This window comes from Sesamum indicum, linkage group LG10 (assembly GCF_000512975.1).
Source record: "Sesamum indicum cultivar Zhongzhi No. 13 linkage group LG10, S_indicum_v1.0, whole genome shotgun sequence".
Taxonomy (NCBI): domain Eukaryota; kingdom Viridiplantae; phylum Streptophyta; class Magnoliopsida; order Lamiales; family Pedaliaceae; genus Sesamum; species Sesamum indicum.
The window spans coordinates 15,669,796-15,685,367 of record NC_026154.1 but is presented as its reverse complement, the minus strand read 5'-3'; the positions used below and the strand labels follow the sequence as shown (position 1 = coordinate 15,685,367).

Genomic DNA, 15,572 nt, shown 5'->3' with positions numbered 1-15,572 from the left:
TGCATATGATGCTGGGACTGCATACGACGATGGACCTGCCCATGATGAGGGGCCTGCATACGATGCTGGCCCTGCATATGATGAGGGGCCTGCATATGATGATGGACCTGCATAATCTTCATTAAGACCAAACCGCCCCATTTCTTGAGTTACTACTGGTAAACTCGGCAAATCTTGGGTTATCATAGACATATACGTTCCCCAATCACCAACAGCTGAGTCATCTGGTACAGCATTTTGCAGAACTTTCTCCGCTTCGACAAAAATATCAATCGATACATATCCATTCATCGGATTTAAAAAGAATTGCATATCACGATCCTTCTTAATTGCCAACAACATCTCATTCCTTTGGCCAAAATTAAAAGCTATGTATTTAAAAAATATATGCAATTTAAAATTATTCCTATCCATACCAATCTCGTCATACAAAATTAACTCTAACTCAGCAAATGTAGTACTACGAGAAATTTGCATGAATCCGAGTGGAGGTCGATCATAACTTACAGAACCATTCGAATTGATGACCTCCAAGAGAAATTTGCATGAATCCGAGTGGAGGTCGATCATAACTTACAGAACCATTCGAATTGATTTGTTGACCTCCAAAATATATAACAATATCAACAGTGTTTTGATCCGCCATATCTTCAGAACAATATAAAATACACATCAATATATATTTTTTTCATACTATAATAAGATATTTAAAATAAGAACAAATAACACGAAAATTTAATAAATAACTTACGTTTTTTCAATTGTAAATCTTCAAATAACAAGTGCAGAAATTTTACAAGAATTGCGAGATGGTGGTGTATGAATTTCCGAAGGCTGATTTGAGAGTGTAAGGAATAAGAAACTGAAGGATAATTTTTGCAAGCGGCTGATTTGAGAGTGCAGGCTGATTTTTCAGTGTGTATGAATGTGAGAATAGCATCCGACTTATATAGGTAATAAAACCGCGGTAAGTAACCGCGGTGCCACAGACGATAATGCAGAAGAATTGATTGACACCGCGGTAACACATCGCGGTGCCAGATACTGAAAAAGAAAAAATTGACTGACACCGCGCTTTGTTAGCGCGGTGTCAGCACGGGCAATGTACAATGTACTATCCGGGCAATGCCACCGCGGAGCTATAAAATTTTTTTTTTTTTTAAAAACGTCAGTGCCACCGCGGTTACCAACCGCGGTGGCTATAAAATTTTTTTTTTTTTTATAAAAACATTGCCATCGCGGTGGCTAAAAAACTTTGACACCCTATCATTGCCACCGCGGTCAGTGACCGCGGTGGCAATAGAAATATAGTTTTTCTGTGTCACCGCGGTTAGGCACCGCGGTGATACAGAATGTATAATTTTTTTTTTAAAAAAAATTCAGGCACCGCGGTCAGAGACCGCGGTGCCGCTTACTTTACTAACATATTTACAATGGCATTACTTTACTAACTTTTCTTTTTTTTGGCATTTTTTAAATAAAATCCCCTATATTAATAGATAGAAAAGATATGTACACACACACGTAAGATTGGTGATTAGCTTGCCTCACCGCTTCTCTCTCTCAAATTGTGAACACTAGACGTACTGAAAATTCGAGTTGATTCACGACACTACTATTCGCATCTTTTTGCGTTCTGATTGAAATCAAACATTACATATTTACAACGAGAATGATTGGGTGCAAATGCATGAAAGACAACAATCCCAACAAATAAACTCTTCTACACAATCAGATGTGCCGATACCGGATTGTCAAGAATAATTTTTTATTTCATTGTATTTTTTACAATTGTATAAAAAAATATACGTTATTATATTTGTATACTTATTTGCAATTATTTAAATTAATATAATTTTAATATTATTTTTTAAACTTTAATATATTATTAAAAAATTAATTTTGTATAATTAATTTATGAAATATTTAATTTAAAAAATTAAAAAAAAAAGCTCAACTTGCTGATCACGACTTGCTATCGTGATTTCAAATCACGACGCCAAGTCGCGATTTAAAATCACGACTTGACAATTTATTTTTAAAAAAAATATTTTTTAATCCGAAATCACAACTCATTATAATAATATTAGCATATTTAATTAAATTATATTGATATAATTTTTTTTATTTTTTAGTAATAAAAAAAGTAAATAACCCCCACTGCCACTACTCAAAATAAACTTTAGTTGAAGTAACATCATCAATCATTCTTTTTAAATAATTATTAACAGAAGTTACTTTAAAAAAAAAGCATAAATTTATAATTATTAATTATTAATAAATTAATATTTTATTAAAATCATTTACGAAAAAATAATAAAATAATATTGTGTGTTATGTTTTTTGCACAAAAAAATAACAAAACTGTGTAATTTTAGTCCAAGTAAGGACAAAATCAATTTGTACACAATATTATTTTTGTTAATTTGTACATAATTTCTTTTATTAACAGTATTAATAACCAAAAAAATTGGTTGGTATCATTACTCAAAGTTAAGTTACACAATATAATTATATGTTGTCAATTCTTTGACATTACATTAATAAAAAAATATTAAATTTATTAATTATGTAATAATAAATAAATAATATTTATTACTAATTACTAATAAATATTTCATTATTAATTAAATATTTACTATTAATCAATAAATTTAAAGGCCATTAATTTAAAAAAAAATCCCATATGAAGTCGTTACTTCACATGGTTTCTTTTTTTTTTTTATTATTATTAAAAAGATATATACTAAACCATGTTGTTTATTAAAAAATAATTTTTTTATGCTTCTAGTAATGCCTTTCACATACACTTTTTCTTAAAACTATTTTTGTGAAGTCGTGCCCACGTTTATCGGTGGTCCAAAGTCCCAGAATATTAATAAGGGATAATTTTATTTTCATCCCTCATCTATTATCTTTTATACAAAACATCTTATCTTTTCAAAAATTATATAAATTATCTCTAACAATCTTTAAATCACTACAAATACCCATGTTGACTCGATCGAACTTTAATTTAATTTTTCAATGACAGAAATGCTATCGGAGATGATTTATTGTTTATACTAATTTTTAATTTAAATTTAAATTATTGTATTAACTCTTTTTATTGAATCTGTATAAAAAAATTATAACTCTTAGTATTTGAAAAATTAAATTACTTTATTAATAAATATTAAAAATTTTATTAATGAAATAATTAAAAATATTAATGAAATAATTAAAAAATATACGAGATTATATTATTTATCCCTATAAACATTATTTTAACACCCCTCTACCTTTTGATAATTACGATACACTCATGAAAGCATTCTATTATTTAAAAATTAAATTAAAGTTTGACCGAGTCAACAGGGATATTTTGGTGTTTTAAAGGCTACGAGGAGTGGTTTCTATAATTTGAAAAGACAGGGATAATTTGTGTAAAAAGATAATAGATGAGGGGTGTAAATGTAATTATCCATATTAATTATCATCAAATAGTTACATTTACAAATATCAAATTTTTTTTCCCAAATCGACAAAATCTAAATTAATTATAAAAAAAAAACAATTCATTTATGTGTTATTGGTGCATATTTTAAAAAAATAATTAATTATATAATAATATAATATATATATATATTTTATAATTAATTTAATTCAACTTATTATCCGGGAAAGAATATTCCCTCCAAGTATATATCTATCATCATTCTTCTCATCTCCTGCAATCAATCAAACATCATGTTGTTGTTGTCTGCTAAGGTTTCTCCACTCTTCTTCGTCATAATCTTTCTCCTCTTCCATTCCTCATTTTCCCATACAAACTCCACATCCGACCTACTCTACGACATCTATCCCTTCATCAGAGTTTTCAGAAACGGCACGATACGGAGATTCATCGGCCAGGATTTCGCCCCTGCAGGACTTGATCCCACAACTGGGGTTCACTCCAAAGATGTCATCATATTTGCATCAAACTTCAATCTCTCAGCCAGAGTTTACCTGCCCAGAGCCGCCGCCGCCACTCCCGTCCACAAACTCCCTCTTCTGCTCTACTTCCACGGCGGCGGGTTCTTCACGGAATCCGCCTTCTCTCCGACGTACCACCACCACTTGAACTCACTTGTGGCCAGAGCTAGAGTTGTAGCAGTATCTGTTAATTACAGATTAGCCCCTGAGCACCTTCTCCCCATTGCTTACCAAGATTCTTGGCTAGCACTAAAATGGACATTTTCCCACTTCAGAGGGAACAACGCCGGCCAGGAACCATGGCTGAGAAAGTACGCCGATTTCCGGCGTGTTTACTTGGGCGGAGACTCTGCTGGTGGCAACATTGCAAACCAGATGGCCATCCGGGTCGGGTTGGAGTGTCCGGATCCAGACATTAAAGTCAATGGGATGTTCCTCAACTGTCCCTACTTCTTGGGGAAGAAGAACGGGTCTGCAGGCAATAATGGGTATGCAGAAACACAAATGGAGAAACTCTGGCTGTATGCGTACCCGAATAGCTCGGGTTTGGATGACCCGTTGGTGAATCCGGTTATGGATCCGAGACTGAAGAGGGTGGGGTGTAAGAGGGTTCTGGTGTATGTTGCGGAGAAAGATGTGTTGAGGGTGAGGGGTTGGTGGTATAAGGAGGCATTGGAGAGAAGTGGGTGGGATGGAGAAGTGAAAGCTGTGGAGGTTGAAGGAGAGGGCCATGTGTTCAATCTGATCAACCCCACCAGCCCCAAGGCTGTGGCCATGCTCAGAGTCATAGCCGCTTTCCTCAATCCTCGGTCAGCTTCGACTGGATCATAATTAATTATATAATAAAATTTGATATATTATGAGATCAGAAAAAATAATCAATCGTATCTATTTTATAATTGATGTTGGGTTGGTGTCGGCTTGCTCATTCATTTTGGTTTTTCTATTTAATTTGGCTGTTTTGAAGAGGGTGCGGTGGATATGACAGGAGATGAGGATATTAACCAGCAAGCCGTGCATGTATTACTCAAAAGATAATGATGAGATTATCATATATATATATATATATATGTATATGAATCATAGATCTGTGTAAGGGCATCGTTTGAATAAGATATTGGTAATGATAATTTTATATGCGTGTGAAGCAGAACAGCCGACCTTAATGTTTCCACATGTTGCTTTGTTTTTATTTTATGGAGATTCTTGCATTGGTTGTAAGATCATGGACAGGAACCTGTTCGGGCCATGAATCAGCCCAACTAGCTAAGTTCATTTTCACCTAATTGTGTTGGCCTTGTCCTGGCTTTACCAGGTGTTTTGTGTAATGAGTGTAAGACAACTGATGCATTGTATTAAAGGTATGTGTCAATCTCTAAAGTACATAATGTGCAATAATTTAAAAAAATGAAATGCCAATAATAGAAAATTAAGGGGCAATTTTAATGGTGCTAAAAATCAGACCAGTCCAAAAACAATCCAGAAGCCCCAACTCAAAGACAAAGCCCTCTCGAACATACTAACCTCTGCAAGCCCAAGGTCCCGTAGCTAGCATAAAGGGCCAACCACATGGGTCGTCCCAATGGCTTCCACATTAGCCCATGTTAGTAAGGTGCCAAATTTGGTGGTATGGCTTTGGCAACCTTACAGGGACATGTGGCGTCTAGAGCTAAAACGTCACACCCAAAGATCTCAGGGTTTTGGCTGAAAGAAGGCTTCGCCTTAACCACCTTGCCAGGGATTTAAGGGTATTCTTATTCATAGACAATGTCCTTACCCACGACAGACATCCTTATCCTTCGGCTCCTTTGAGGTTTGATATAATTAAAAAAATATTCTTATTGTTTAAGAAATTATAATTACCTCCCTAGTTTTTATCCGTTTAAAACAGAGCCTATGTTATTAGCTTCGTTTAGATTCTCATCAAATTTTTATGGTGAATTGACAAAAAAATATCATTATGAATTATAATTTTATATATTTTTTAAAATATTTTTATGAACTATTCCCTATAGCTTATTTATTTTATCCACCTGCAAACTTTTAGCACCTTTTAGAATATTTTTTTATTTAAACAAATTAGTAAGGATAAAGTAGTAATATCCAACTCACCTCACAGTCCAAAGACTAAATAATTATTTTTTATTTAATGTTTATAATTTTTCAAAAAATAAGTGACATTTATAATTATTTTAAATTTCAAATGAGGTAATTATAACTTACCTATAATAACATATATCATTGAATTTAAAATAAAAAATAGACAAGGACAAATGTGCCCTTGGTTTAAGGGGGTCGTCCACTGTGCCCAAATCCATCAATTCTTCAATTTTGGGAATCCAATGTTGGTACCACATTTATTGTCTTATCCCATTTATAGTTGGCCTCGCCCTCACCCTCATGTCCTATCACTCAATTTGGTATTTATTTTTGTATGCTGCCCAACTATAAATTGCAACATCAAAATTTATCTTATGAGTTTCATTATATTCTCATCTAATAATCTATATATGACCTATTTAAAATATCTATCATAGTGGGCTGTATGAAATTTTTGATTGAAAATTTTCATCCATCTCATTATTTATTCTATTTTTGAATGGAACAATTTTTTATAGAGTTAATACATATATATATATATCCAAATTTTTTGAAAAAACAAGATCGGGACAAATAAAAATCGCACTGTCCTATTTATTATTAGAAGTTGTCGGTATATAATTTTATATTAATTATAATTATAATAAATTTTAAGAGAGTTGATTGTAATTTAAATTAAAATATAATATAAAGTGTATGAAACTTTGATTTTTCAGTTAGGTTAAGCAAAAACCAGGAGTGATGACAAAGATTCCCGGTGAAGAAACCGGCTGCCCCGGTCACCCGGTCCTCTACGCGTCATTCAGGTATTTGTTGATTCGTTAGCAGTCATTCTCCATAGGATCCCCGATCTCTCGTAACGGCACCGCCATGGCCCATGTGACTGTCACCGTAACGGAGTCAGGACCACATGCTACGGTAACCGCTTCGTTTAATTTCTACCGTAGGATCAAATCAGCATCGTTTGAAGGATTTCCCATTTTGCCCCTACCTCTCTTCCAGTTTTAGTAGTGAGCTCCGCCACTGAAAATGAAAATTCTGTAGCTTTCAGCTTTTGCAGGTACTTCTGATAATCAGCATACACACACACACATACGTATATTTACACACATTAGCACAAATATCTGTCCTTGAGTCTATATATATGTACATGTATGTATAGGGAGAGACAGAGATGGGGGAGTACATGAAGAAATGTGAGAGGATTAGAGCTACGGAAGATGTTATGTGGTTGAATTTCAGTAAAAAGAGGAAGTTGTACTGTGAGCTTGAAAATGAGTACGCCGGCGACGTAGAACTGGTCCAGAATGCGTCGTCTCCGGCGACTTCTAGGACCTCCTGTTGGTATGAGTACGATGAGTCGATTGAAGTTGGGAGGAGGAGTTCGAGATCACCAGATCTGGAGGTGAAATTTTAAAATTCGAACTCAGTTTTAGTATTTGTCAGAAAGTTGTATTCGAGTTTTCGTTTATAAAAAAGGTTGGAGTGCAGCTTTTATTGATTTTCTTTTGGAATTTTTTCAGAATGTGGATTTGCAAACCAAGGGTTTCGGAATGGAAATTTCCACGTCCATCAACGGCATTTTTAGGTGATAATCAAAATAAAATATTTTGCATTTATTCATTTTCTAGTTTCCAAAGTTTCAGTTTCATCTGCTGCACTTGGATAAATGATATATATACATATATATGCACAGCGAGTATGTCTTTATATATATATATACATGCACATTGAGATATCGTATGTATTTTACATACATGAACCCTTTGTTGCCCATTTTCAGGTGAGTGAAAATACATTGAATTATATTAATTGCATTCATTCAATTTTTAACTTTCACCGTTTCATATCAGAAGCATTTATCATGTAGTGCGGGTTTTAATTTTGTGTTTTACTGCTATTTTTCATCAGAGAGGCGATTCCAAAAGGCGAGCTCTCCGCAGACTCGGAAGAATTCATGGTTATGGACTCATCATCTGCACCATCGAAGAAATCATCGCTTGTGGCGCCAACGTCATACGGGAAATTTCCAGCTTCTGTGGCAAAGACGCCACCGGCGGCGGAGCTGGAGGAGTTCTTCGCCGCAGCAGAAAAGTACGAGCAGAAAAGATTCGCTGAAAAGTGAGTACATATATATTCATCATACAATCGTTACATGTCTTTCCACGTTTCACATGAGGAGGATCTCTGATCAACATATGTAAACCTAGCTCATTCTAGCGGTTGCTTGCCTGAATATTCTTGTTGCTGAAAAAGGAAATCGAGTAGTGATTTGATCAAATGGGTTTCCGTTGGTTTCAGGTACAACTATGATATAGTGAAGGACGTTCCATTGGAAGGGAGGTATCAGTGGGTTCGTTTACATCATTGAATGTGTATTACTATGACTAAAGAAAAAGAAAAAAAGAAAGGGTATTCTTGTTACTCAGAAAAATTCTTACCCAAGTCATGTTGGTCGAACCAAACAATCACATAGTCATAAGATTGTGACCAAATTCTGTCCTGAGTTAGAATTTTCCATTTTTCTTATTCGTTTTTATACCTGCTCCTTTCCTTATTTTGTCAGTACTGGTTAAGTTGAATTAGATGATCACCTGTTTCAGAAGAACGCACTTTCAAGATTTCCTAATACCCAAGTAATCTGGTTCATAATGTATAGCATATTTCCATATTTATGTAAAGAAGTTGGAGTTGATTTCTTCAATGGAAGTTTTTGTACTATGACGATGTACTCTTTCGAGCTCCTTCTAATTGGCAGATGGACCGAGTTCAGTAACAAAGATTTTAATGGTTGGTATCATTTTGGTTTTGATCAGTTGAAAGGCTGTCTTTGTTTGGGCATATTTTGGTCGTTTTCTTGTTGTCTGGCATTTTTTGTACGGATTTTGTAGCCATTTGGAAGAGAGAAGAGTTGATACAACATGAACAGCTAGAAAACCCTCTTTTTCCTGTCTAGAGTGTGGACATGAAAACACACGCATGTGGATGTGAGTACATACATATATATACACGTCCTATGTTTCAGTGTATATATTATGTGATCAGTATCATGGGGCACGTGGATTGATTTTGAAGCTTGATTGAGAACTTTGTCCTTTTGCACCTGGATTAATCTGAGTAAGTGATGACCCATATCTAATTACGTATCTCCCTAATTAATTACGTATCTGAACAGACATGTTCATATATGGAGAAACTAGTTGGATAATTAAGTTTGTTTTTCTGATATTTTAATGTACCGATTCGTGTGGTAAAATCAAGCATCTCATTGCATGTTTTTATCCTGAATTTGTAAGCTAGATGCAAGATTAACCAAAAAAACAAAAAAGAAAAGCAAAAGCAAATATGATCGATCCATTGATCAATCACTTTAACTATGTTATATATATATATATTTATGATATATGTGTAGGACAGAAATTAACAGTGGGGATACGCAACTCTATATTTCCAGACGTTCAGTTTCAAGGCACTATAACAAAAGGTACATATATAATACTAGAGTAATAGTATTAACTATATGATCATAATGGATATATATGCTATCGTATGAAGATATATTCTTAGTTTAGCAGCTAATGAGTGTGCGATGATGTATATGCAAATTAATTAAGAATGCAGCAGGAGCAGCAAGTGTAAGGAAGATTGATGGATTGTCGTCGTCTCAGCATGGATGTATATATTAGTGGACGAGTAGTAATGCACGTGGCGTGATGAAGTGAGTGGTTGGTTGTCAACTGAGTTGGGTAGCATCCATCATCATCATCATCATCAAGAATGAGTGGGATGGATGGAGGAAGAAGGTTGGTCCTTTGATTTATATATATCTCTTTTCTTTCTACATACACTACAATAGAGTAGAATAGAATACATATATCTCCCTGATTTGGGTGACAAACTGGAGCTCTAGCTAGATTGTTGGTCTTCGTGCCCCCTTTGCCCAGTGGTATATGGCCTGGGGATTGGTGAAGTGGACCCACATTGCTTTTTCTTTTTAGTGCATTTCCTCTCCATCTTCCCTTTTCCCCCCATTCCTTTTAACCATTTATTAATGCATGTTCAAGGATGATCGGCTATTAACAATATAAACATACGGGGGGTTGCCACTCTACTATGACTAAATTGTTATTATAAATATATATATATAACAATATAAACATACGGTGGGTTGCCACTCTACTATGACTAAATTGTTATTATAAATATATATATATCATCAATTATTAATAACAAAAATTTAAATATTAATTTGTTTTTTTTGGTAAATTACTGATAGTTATATCATAGATCTCCTCAATTGCCACCTCAAATAATAATGACAAACTAAGTTCTCATTATCATCCACTCTTAATTTTACCAACTAATTTATAATTGATTAACATATAATGTCCCGTTACTATTAATTTTTTTAGTATAATATTGTGGCAAAAATATAAAGAGTTGGTACTTTATATATAATTCGTATTACTACTTAATATCATTTTATTTATTATGCAAAATGACAAATTTGATTTTAAAATTTTAAAGTTTTTAAACCTTGATGAAACTTTAATATTTGAATAAAATCTCATCAAACTATAAATGAAGGGATGATTATGCTCCCTTTCTATAAGATTTTATATAATTACACGTAAACTCCCATAATTTGAACAATTCATTTAGTACTCTTGAGGTTTGTTTCCATCTAACAAATAGATCATCCGTTAGTCAATATTCACAAAATTTTGTGAATATTAACAAAAATAAAATAAAAATTAATATTTACTTTTCATTGACTTATTACTGACTTATTGTAGATCAAACAAATTTTTTCTAACTAAACTACCCTTATAACGGTAAAGATATATTTTCTCACATGCATTAATTCATGAAGATATAGAAGAGAAATTTGATCACAAAAAATTATATTTTACCTACCATAAGTTAGTAATAAATTAATCTTGAGTAAATATATACTTTTATCCCTTTTTTTAATATCTATAAATTCGCTGAATTCTGATTAACATATGAATTTATTTATTAAATGGAAGTATACTAGATATAATTTTTTAAATTATATAAAATGTATATAATTACACCATTTTTCAGCCCATAAATAAATGAGATGAGACGCCAATCCTCATCATGGTTTATTAAAACCACAATTGCCACTCGTGACCCAAAATACGGCCTAAAATGTGGGCCCACAAGCTGAGGTCCAATGGACATCGTTATGATGATTTGGGCTGATCCACCAAACGTGAAGCCCAAAATGGACTCAAATGTTTAAGCTACATCTACTGCCCGTACGGCGCAGGATAGTCGAGTGCATCTATTTATAATACGCTCAAGGTGCGCATCGTCTGAGGTGGAACGTACTATGCCGCTACCAAGAACTCTTAGTCACATATTTCTCTCTCCATTTTCTCTTTACCTCACCCCTTCACTCCAACGGTCACAAACAAAACCCCTCATTTGTTCCCAAATTCATTTAGAAATTCTGATAAATTGACTGGGAAGCGCGGCGAGCTTTTGCCACGATGAGCGGCGGTGGGAGGTTCTATTGGGTGCGGTGTCACGGAGAAGAGTTTAAAGCGAAAGGAGTAATCGTGCTCTTCGTTTGGGTTTCCATTAGCGAAGCTCAATTGACGGATTTTGTTGGAATCTATTCTTCCCTGGGTTGGAACTCGCTTGTTTGCCGCTCTGATTATCTCAATCCGTACGCTCTTCTCGCTGTAATTTAAAGTTTTGTTTTATTGTGGTGATTGTAGTCGTAAGTGAAGTTCAGTAGAGAATTATGGCTTATTTGACTGCACGTTGTGGTTTATGTGGGTGCTGAGAAAAGATAAATGTTGAATAGCTACATCTCGATTACAGAAGAAACTAGAGCTATACTCCTTGACCGGTGAATATAAGTGGAGAAACAAAGTTGATTATCTTGACAAGTTGAAAGAACAGAAGTGGTCCTTTTGATATTTTTTCTTAGATTTTCATTAAACTTGGTGTTTCGATTTAGCCTATAATTCTGAATAGCAAATTCCTCATTATGAACGACGTACCAAGAGTCAGTCAGCTATTTTTCTGCAGATTCTTTCCAGAGAGGGCTACATCACTTGCTTTTGCTGTCCTTGGTGAACTTGTTAAGGTCAGTCTTATCTCAATGTTTCTGTAACAGAAAATTTGCAGATTGAATGAGAAGCATATATTTGAAGTGTTTTCCTTTAAGTCAAGAATTTGTGATGCTATGTCCATTATAAAGGTTGCTTGAAAAGCAATGTGAATTATCCAACAAGCATTTCTGTCCGACGTTTTCTGGGGTTTGGAGAACCCTGTTGGCTTCCTGGCTATGAGTTAGTGAAAAGATAACCACCATGTGGAGAGCTTGTATTTGTTAGATGCATTTTGACTCCGCAGATTTCTTATAAAACTTGCTGTTTATTCTGTGTGTTTTACATGTACAGGAGCTTAGAGGTGGACTATGCCCTGTAGTGCTTGCAACTTTTGCTGGTGGTTCTAAAGCTTGCATGTATAAGGTTTTCCAGGTAAAGTGAATGGATTTGCGTTTCCATGGTTGATGCACATTGACATAGATCTAGTTCGTGCATTGGTACTTTGTTTCTAAGACCATTCCTTTTGGAATTTTCAATGTACTTATTTAAATTAGGCCCTGGGCTGGTCTCTTTGAGTCCGTTCTCTTTTATGTATTCTAGAAAAGACAGAAGAAATCCTCCATTTTAGACATACTTGGAGCAAATTCGAATATAGCAGTATAGTTAAAAAAATGTACGCATTGCTTACTTTGGCGTGTCATGTTGACATTTTTTTTCTTTTCCAAATTTAAGCAGATTATTGAAGGATGTTCTGAAGTGGAGTTTGATATGGTAATTTGTCCTTGAACTTTAATAAATGAATTGTTGTTGGTGGATTGGTAAACCTTCTTTTTAGTTGCCCTTTTGTTGTTTCATGAAGGAGGACAGTAGATTGGTGGCAAGCTGCATCTCAGGCCAGATCTACGATTCTGATCCCATAGAATTCACTAGTGACTTGGGTGCCCGGTTTGCTTTGCACCGCTCCATCCTCAAAATGCCTGGCACATCAAAGCTTGTATCATTGTTTGCAAAAGGTGTTACTTCGAGCTTGGATGCTTTATTCCTCACCAGGTTTGGATCCCAACGTGCAGAGTACTGGCAAACACTTCATTCCTCAGTTGTAAGTTCCAGCTGACCTGTGATTTCCCAAATTATATACTTACATTTGTTGTTTTGACCCTCCTATTCCTTTGATTTTTTACCTGTAGGGTTTGGGTGCCCCCTTTCTCATTTTATGCTCTGAAAATGATGATGTGGCTCCTTTTTCAACTCTATGTAAATTTGCTCAGCATTTACAGGATGTGGGGGGTAATGTAAAGGTTGTGATTAGGAGTGCCTCTGCCCATCCAGGTCAGTTTGTATTCAGTTTCATTCTCCTCATTATGTGAACTGATTTGGATCTGTATAACTTATGGCAAGTTTTTGTCAAGATGATATATGATTTCTTAAGAGCTACCTGCCGTATGAATGATTTGTTGGGTCTACTATTTGCTACAGCTCGGTAATTTGTAAGTTCTTTTTTATGGTCATTATCACTAAGGAACTCTAACTAAATTGCATATTTTGGATAACAACCGAAGCATCAATCCTGAAGCAAATTAGTTCATTCTCAAGAAATCCTTATTGAAGGCATGAACTGACTTAAGTAGTATACCCTGATATGGATATAGAACTAGTTTAGAGTTATCCAGTATATCTTGCTTTTGCTTTGGTTTCCACTTCCTGAGAGTACATACAAGGAAATTGCCAGCATTCCGGTATTCTTCAGCTTGCCTTTGTTCTCATATGATATTGATTTTTAATTTATTTCATTGCGTTTTACACTAGCATAGTCATTTGAGTTGTCCCTTGTCTGGGGTGTCTGAAGTGTAGAGAAAGGGACTTCTTTAGGAGCATCCACATATCTACAAGCTACATTTTCTGGTGTTACTTATTTTTGTTTCGGTGCAGGAATCATAGAATATTTAATATCATGGTTCATTTTATACTTTTTTATACTCCTTTTTGAGCATTTTATGCTTTCATGAATCATGAATCTACCTCTTTGAGCATTTTATTTGTTGACGGCCTTGGAAAGAAACATATCATTTAAATAATATTTTTGTTCTGCCGTTTGATGATCTCCGGACATGCCACTTAGATTAAATTTATTCTGGCACCTAACACTGCTAGTTATGTCTTTGGCTTGTTCAACATATGAATCTCGACGGCTATTCTCAGGACTACTTCCCCCATATTTCAATTTGGTCTTTCTTTCCCTGTTACAGGTCTTGACAGGCATCAAGCTGTAAAGTACACCGCTGCAATAACTGAGTTGCTTGAGCAGGCAGTTTCAGTTTTCTCTGCAAAAATTCAGAAACTTGGGGAAACATCTCGCATGGACGGTGTGAATGATGAAATCTCAGACTTAATTTGTGACCTCCAGAATGCAGCAGTTGACTCAAATCAAAGTTTCAGAAGAGTTGCAGTTTGTCCAAATGACCATTTTTTCCTGCCAAGTTCATCAGAGTATCGAGACAGCAGAGAATTTGGATCCCCACAGGAGCGGAAAGAGAGGTCACCTCATCGCTCAAGCCCTCGTATGAGTACAAACACTGTTCTTGGGCAAATACTTTTTGATGTATGTGTTCCAAAGAATGTTGAAGGATGGGATATTAAGTTCTCGGGCTCCTTGAACGGTGAACCATTTGCTTCTATTCGTAGACGGTCACCCTTTACTGGCATTAAGCATAGGTCAAGATTATGAGAACTTTTGAGGCAACCTATGATGGTTCACTTGCAGATTCTCAATTTCGCACGAACATAATTGTATAGAGGGAATATAGCACAAAACCAAGTTTTAGCTTTAACCACAGGAATCCCGAGGAAAATTCAGGTATTATGGCTTTATATTATATGCCAGGTGATTTTGATGGAATTGCAGCTTACCTTAGCTTACCACAAAGCTTGACCTCGTTGCTCAGAATGTACATAGTACTTTAAGCCTCAGAAGTCAGAACTGGTCTTAGTCGATGCACCCCTCCCCTCTTCATTCGACTGTGTTATGGAGTCCGGTCCATCCAAGAAATTCCCTACAGGTACTTGTGATGTGCTCAAATGTAAAAGGTCACCTGTGTCGCCTTGCTGTACATGGGGTTTACGCATTATTACTGGATCCATATGTTGGAAGTCATCATCTCCTTATTGAGTTTGCTCACAATGCTGTACTGTGATAGCAGGAGGTGATACGTCCACATTAATGTATAATCTAGTCTGTAAAATACCAAAAGTGTAAGCAATGTTGAATGTTTGTCTTCAATGTTCACCTGCCAGTGATTGTAATTAGAATTATGTAATAATGTTTGGTTGAATGCTTCTACCACCCTGCGACCATTCTGGAAAGGTACTAAACATGTATGTGAATATTAATTTTTACTTAAATTATGTAAATATTTTTTATTACATGTA

General features: G+C 35.0%; 3 protein-coding genes across 3 annotated transcripts; all 3 read left to right on the top strand.

The window, feature by feature from the left end:
- On the top strand, window positions 3,771–5,315 carry LOC105172837 (probable carboxylesterase 12; the record flags this gene model as incomplete). Its single annotated transcript, XM_011094414.2, is given in 1 exon segment — window positions 3,771–5,315. A coding segment is annotated over 1 exon segment (1,018 nt), but the record flags the coding sequence as incomplete, so codon positions are not given.
- Window positions 7,088–8,706, top strand: LOC105172727 (cyclin-dependent kinase inhibitor 7). The gene is made up of 4 exons (XM_011094282.2): window positions 7,088–7,462; window positions 7,581–7,645; window positions 7,969–8,178; window positions 8,359–8,706. The coding sequence occupies exons 1-4, from the start codon at window positions 7,232–7,234 to the stop codon at window positions 8,426–8,428; spliced, it is 576 nt and encodes a 191-aa protein (XP_011092584.1). The 5' UTR covers window positions 7,088–7,231; the 3' UTR covers window positions 8,429–8,706.
- LOC105172725 lies at window positions 11,386–15,515 on the top strand. Its single transcript, XM_011094277.2, has 7 exons — window positions 11,386–11,755; window positions 12,124–12,181; window positions 12,498–12,578; window positions 12,882–12,917; window positions 13,006–13,245; window positions 13,334–13,475; window positions 14,393–15,515. The coding sequence occupies exons 1-7, from the start codon at window positions 11,577–11,579 to the stop codon at window positions 14,869–14,871; spliced, it is 1,215 nt and encodes a 404-aa protein (XP_011092579.1). The 5' UTR covers window positions 11,386–11,576; the 3' UTR covers window positions 14,872–15,515.

Excerpts from the sequence above, each read along its gene's own strand:
- LOC105172727 (XM_011094282.2), top strand. The coding sequence starts at position 7,232 with ATGGGGGAGTACATGAAGAAATGTGAGAGGATTAGAGCTACGGAAGAT. Across the intron at positions 7,463-7,580 it reads CGAGATCACCAGATCTGGAG|AATGTGGATTTGCAAACCAA; the intron begins GTGAAATTTTAA and ends GAATTTTTTCAG. Across the intron at positions 7,646-7,968 it reads TCCATCAACGGCATTTTTAG|AGAGGCGATTCCAAAAGGCG; the intron begins GTGATAATCAAA and ends ATTTTTCATCAG.
- LOC105172725 (XM_011094277.2), top strand. The coding sequence starts at position 11,577 with ATGAGCGGCGGTGGGAGGTTCTATTGGGTGCGGTGTCACGGAGAAGAG. Across the intron at positions 12,182-12,497 it reads TCCTTGGTGAACTTGTTAAG|GAGCTTAGAGGTGGACTATG; the intron begins GTCAGTCTTATC and ends TTACATGTACAG. Across the intron at positions 13,246-13,333 it reads AAACACTTCATTCCTCAGTT|GGTTTGGGTGCCCCCTTTCT; the intron begins GTAAGTTCCAGC and ends TTTTACCTGTAG.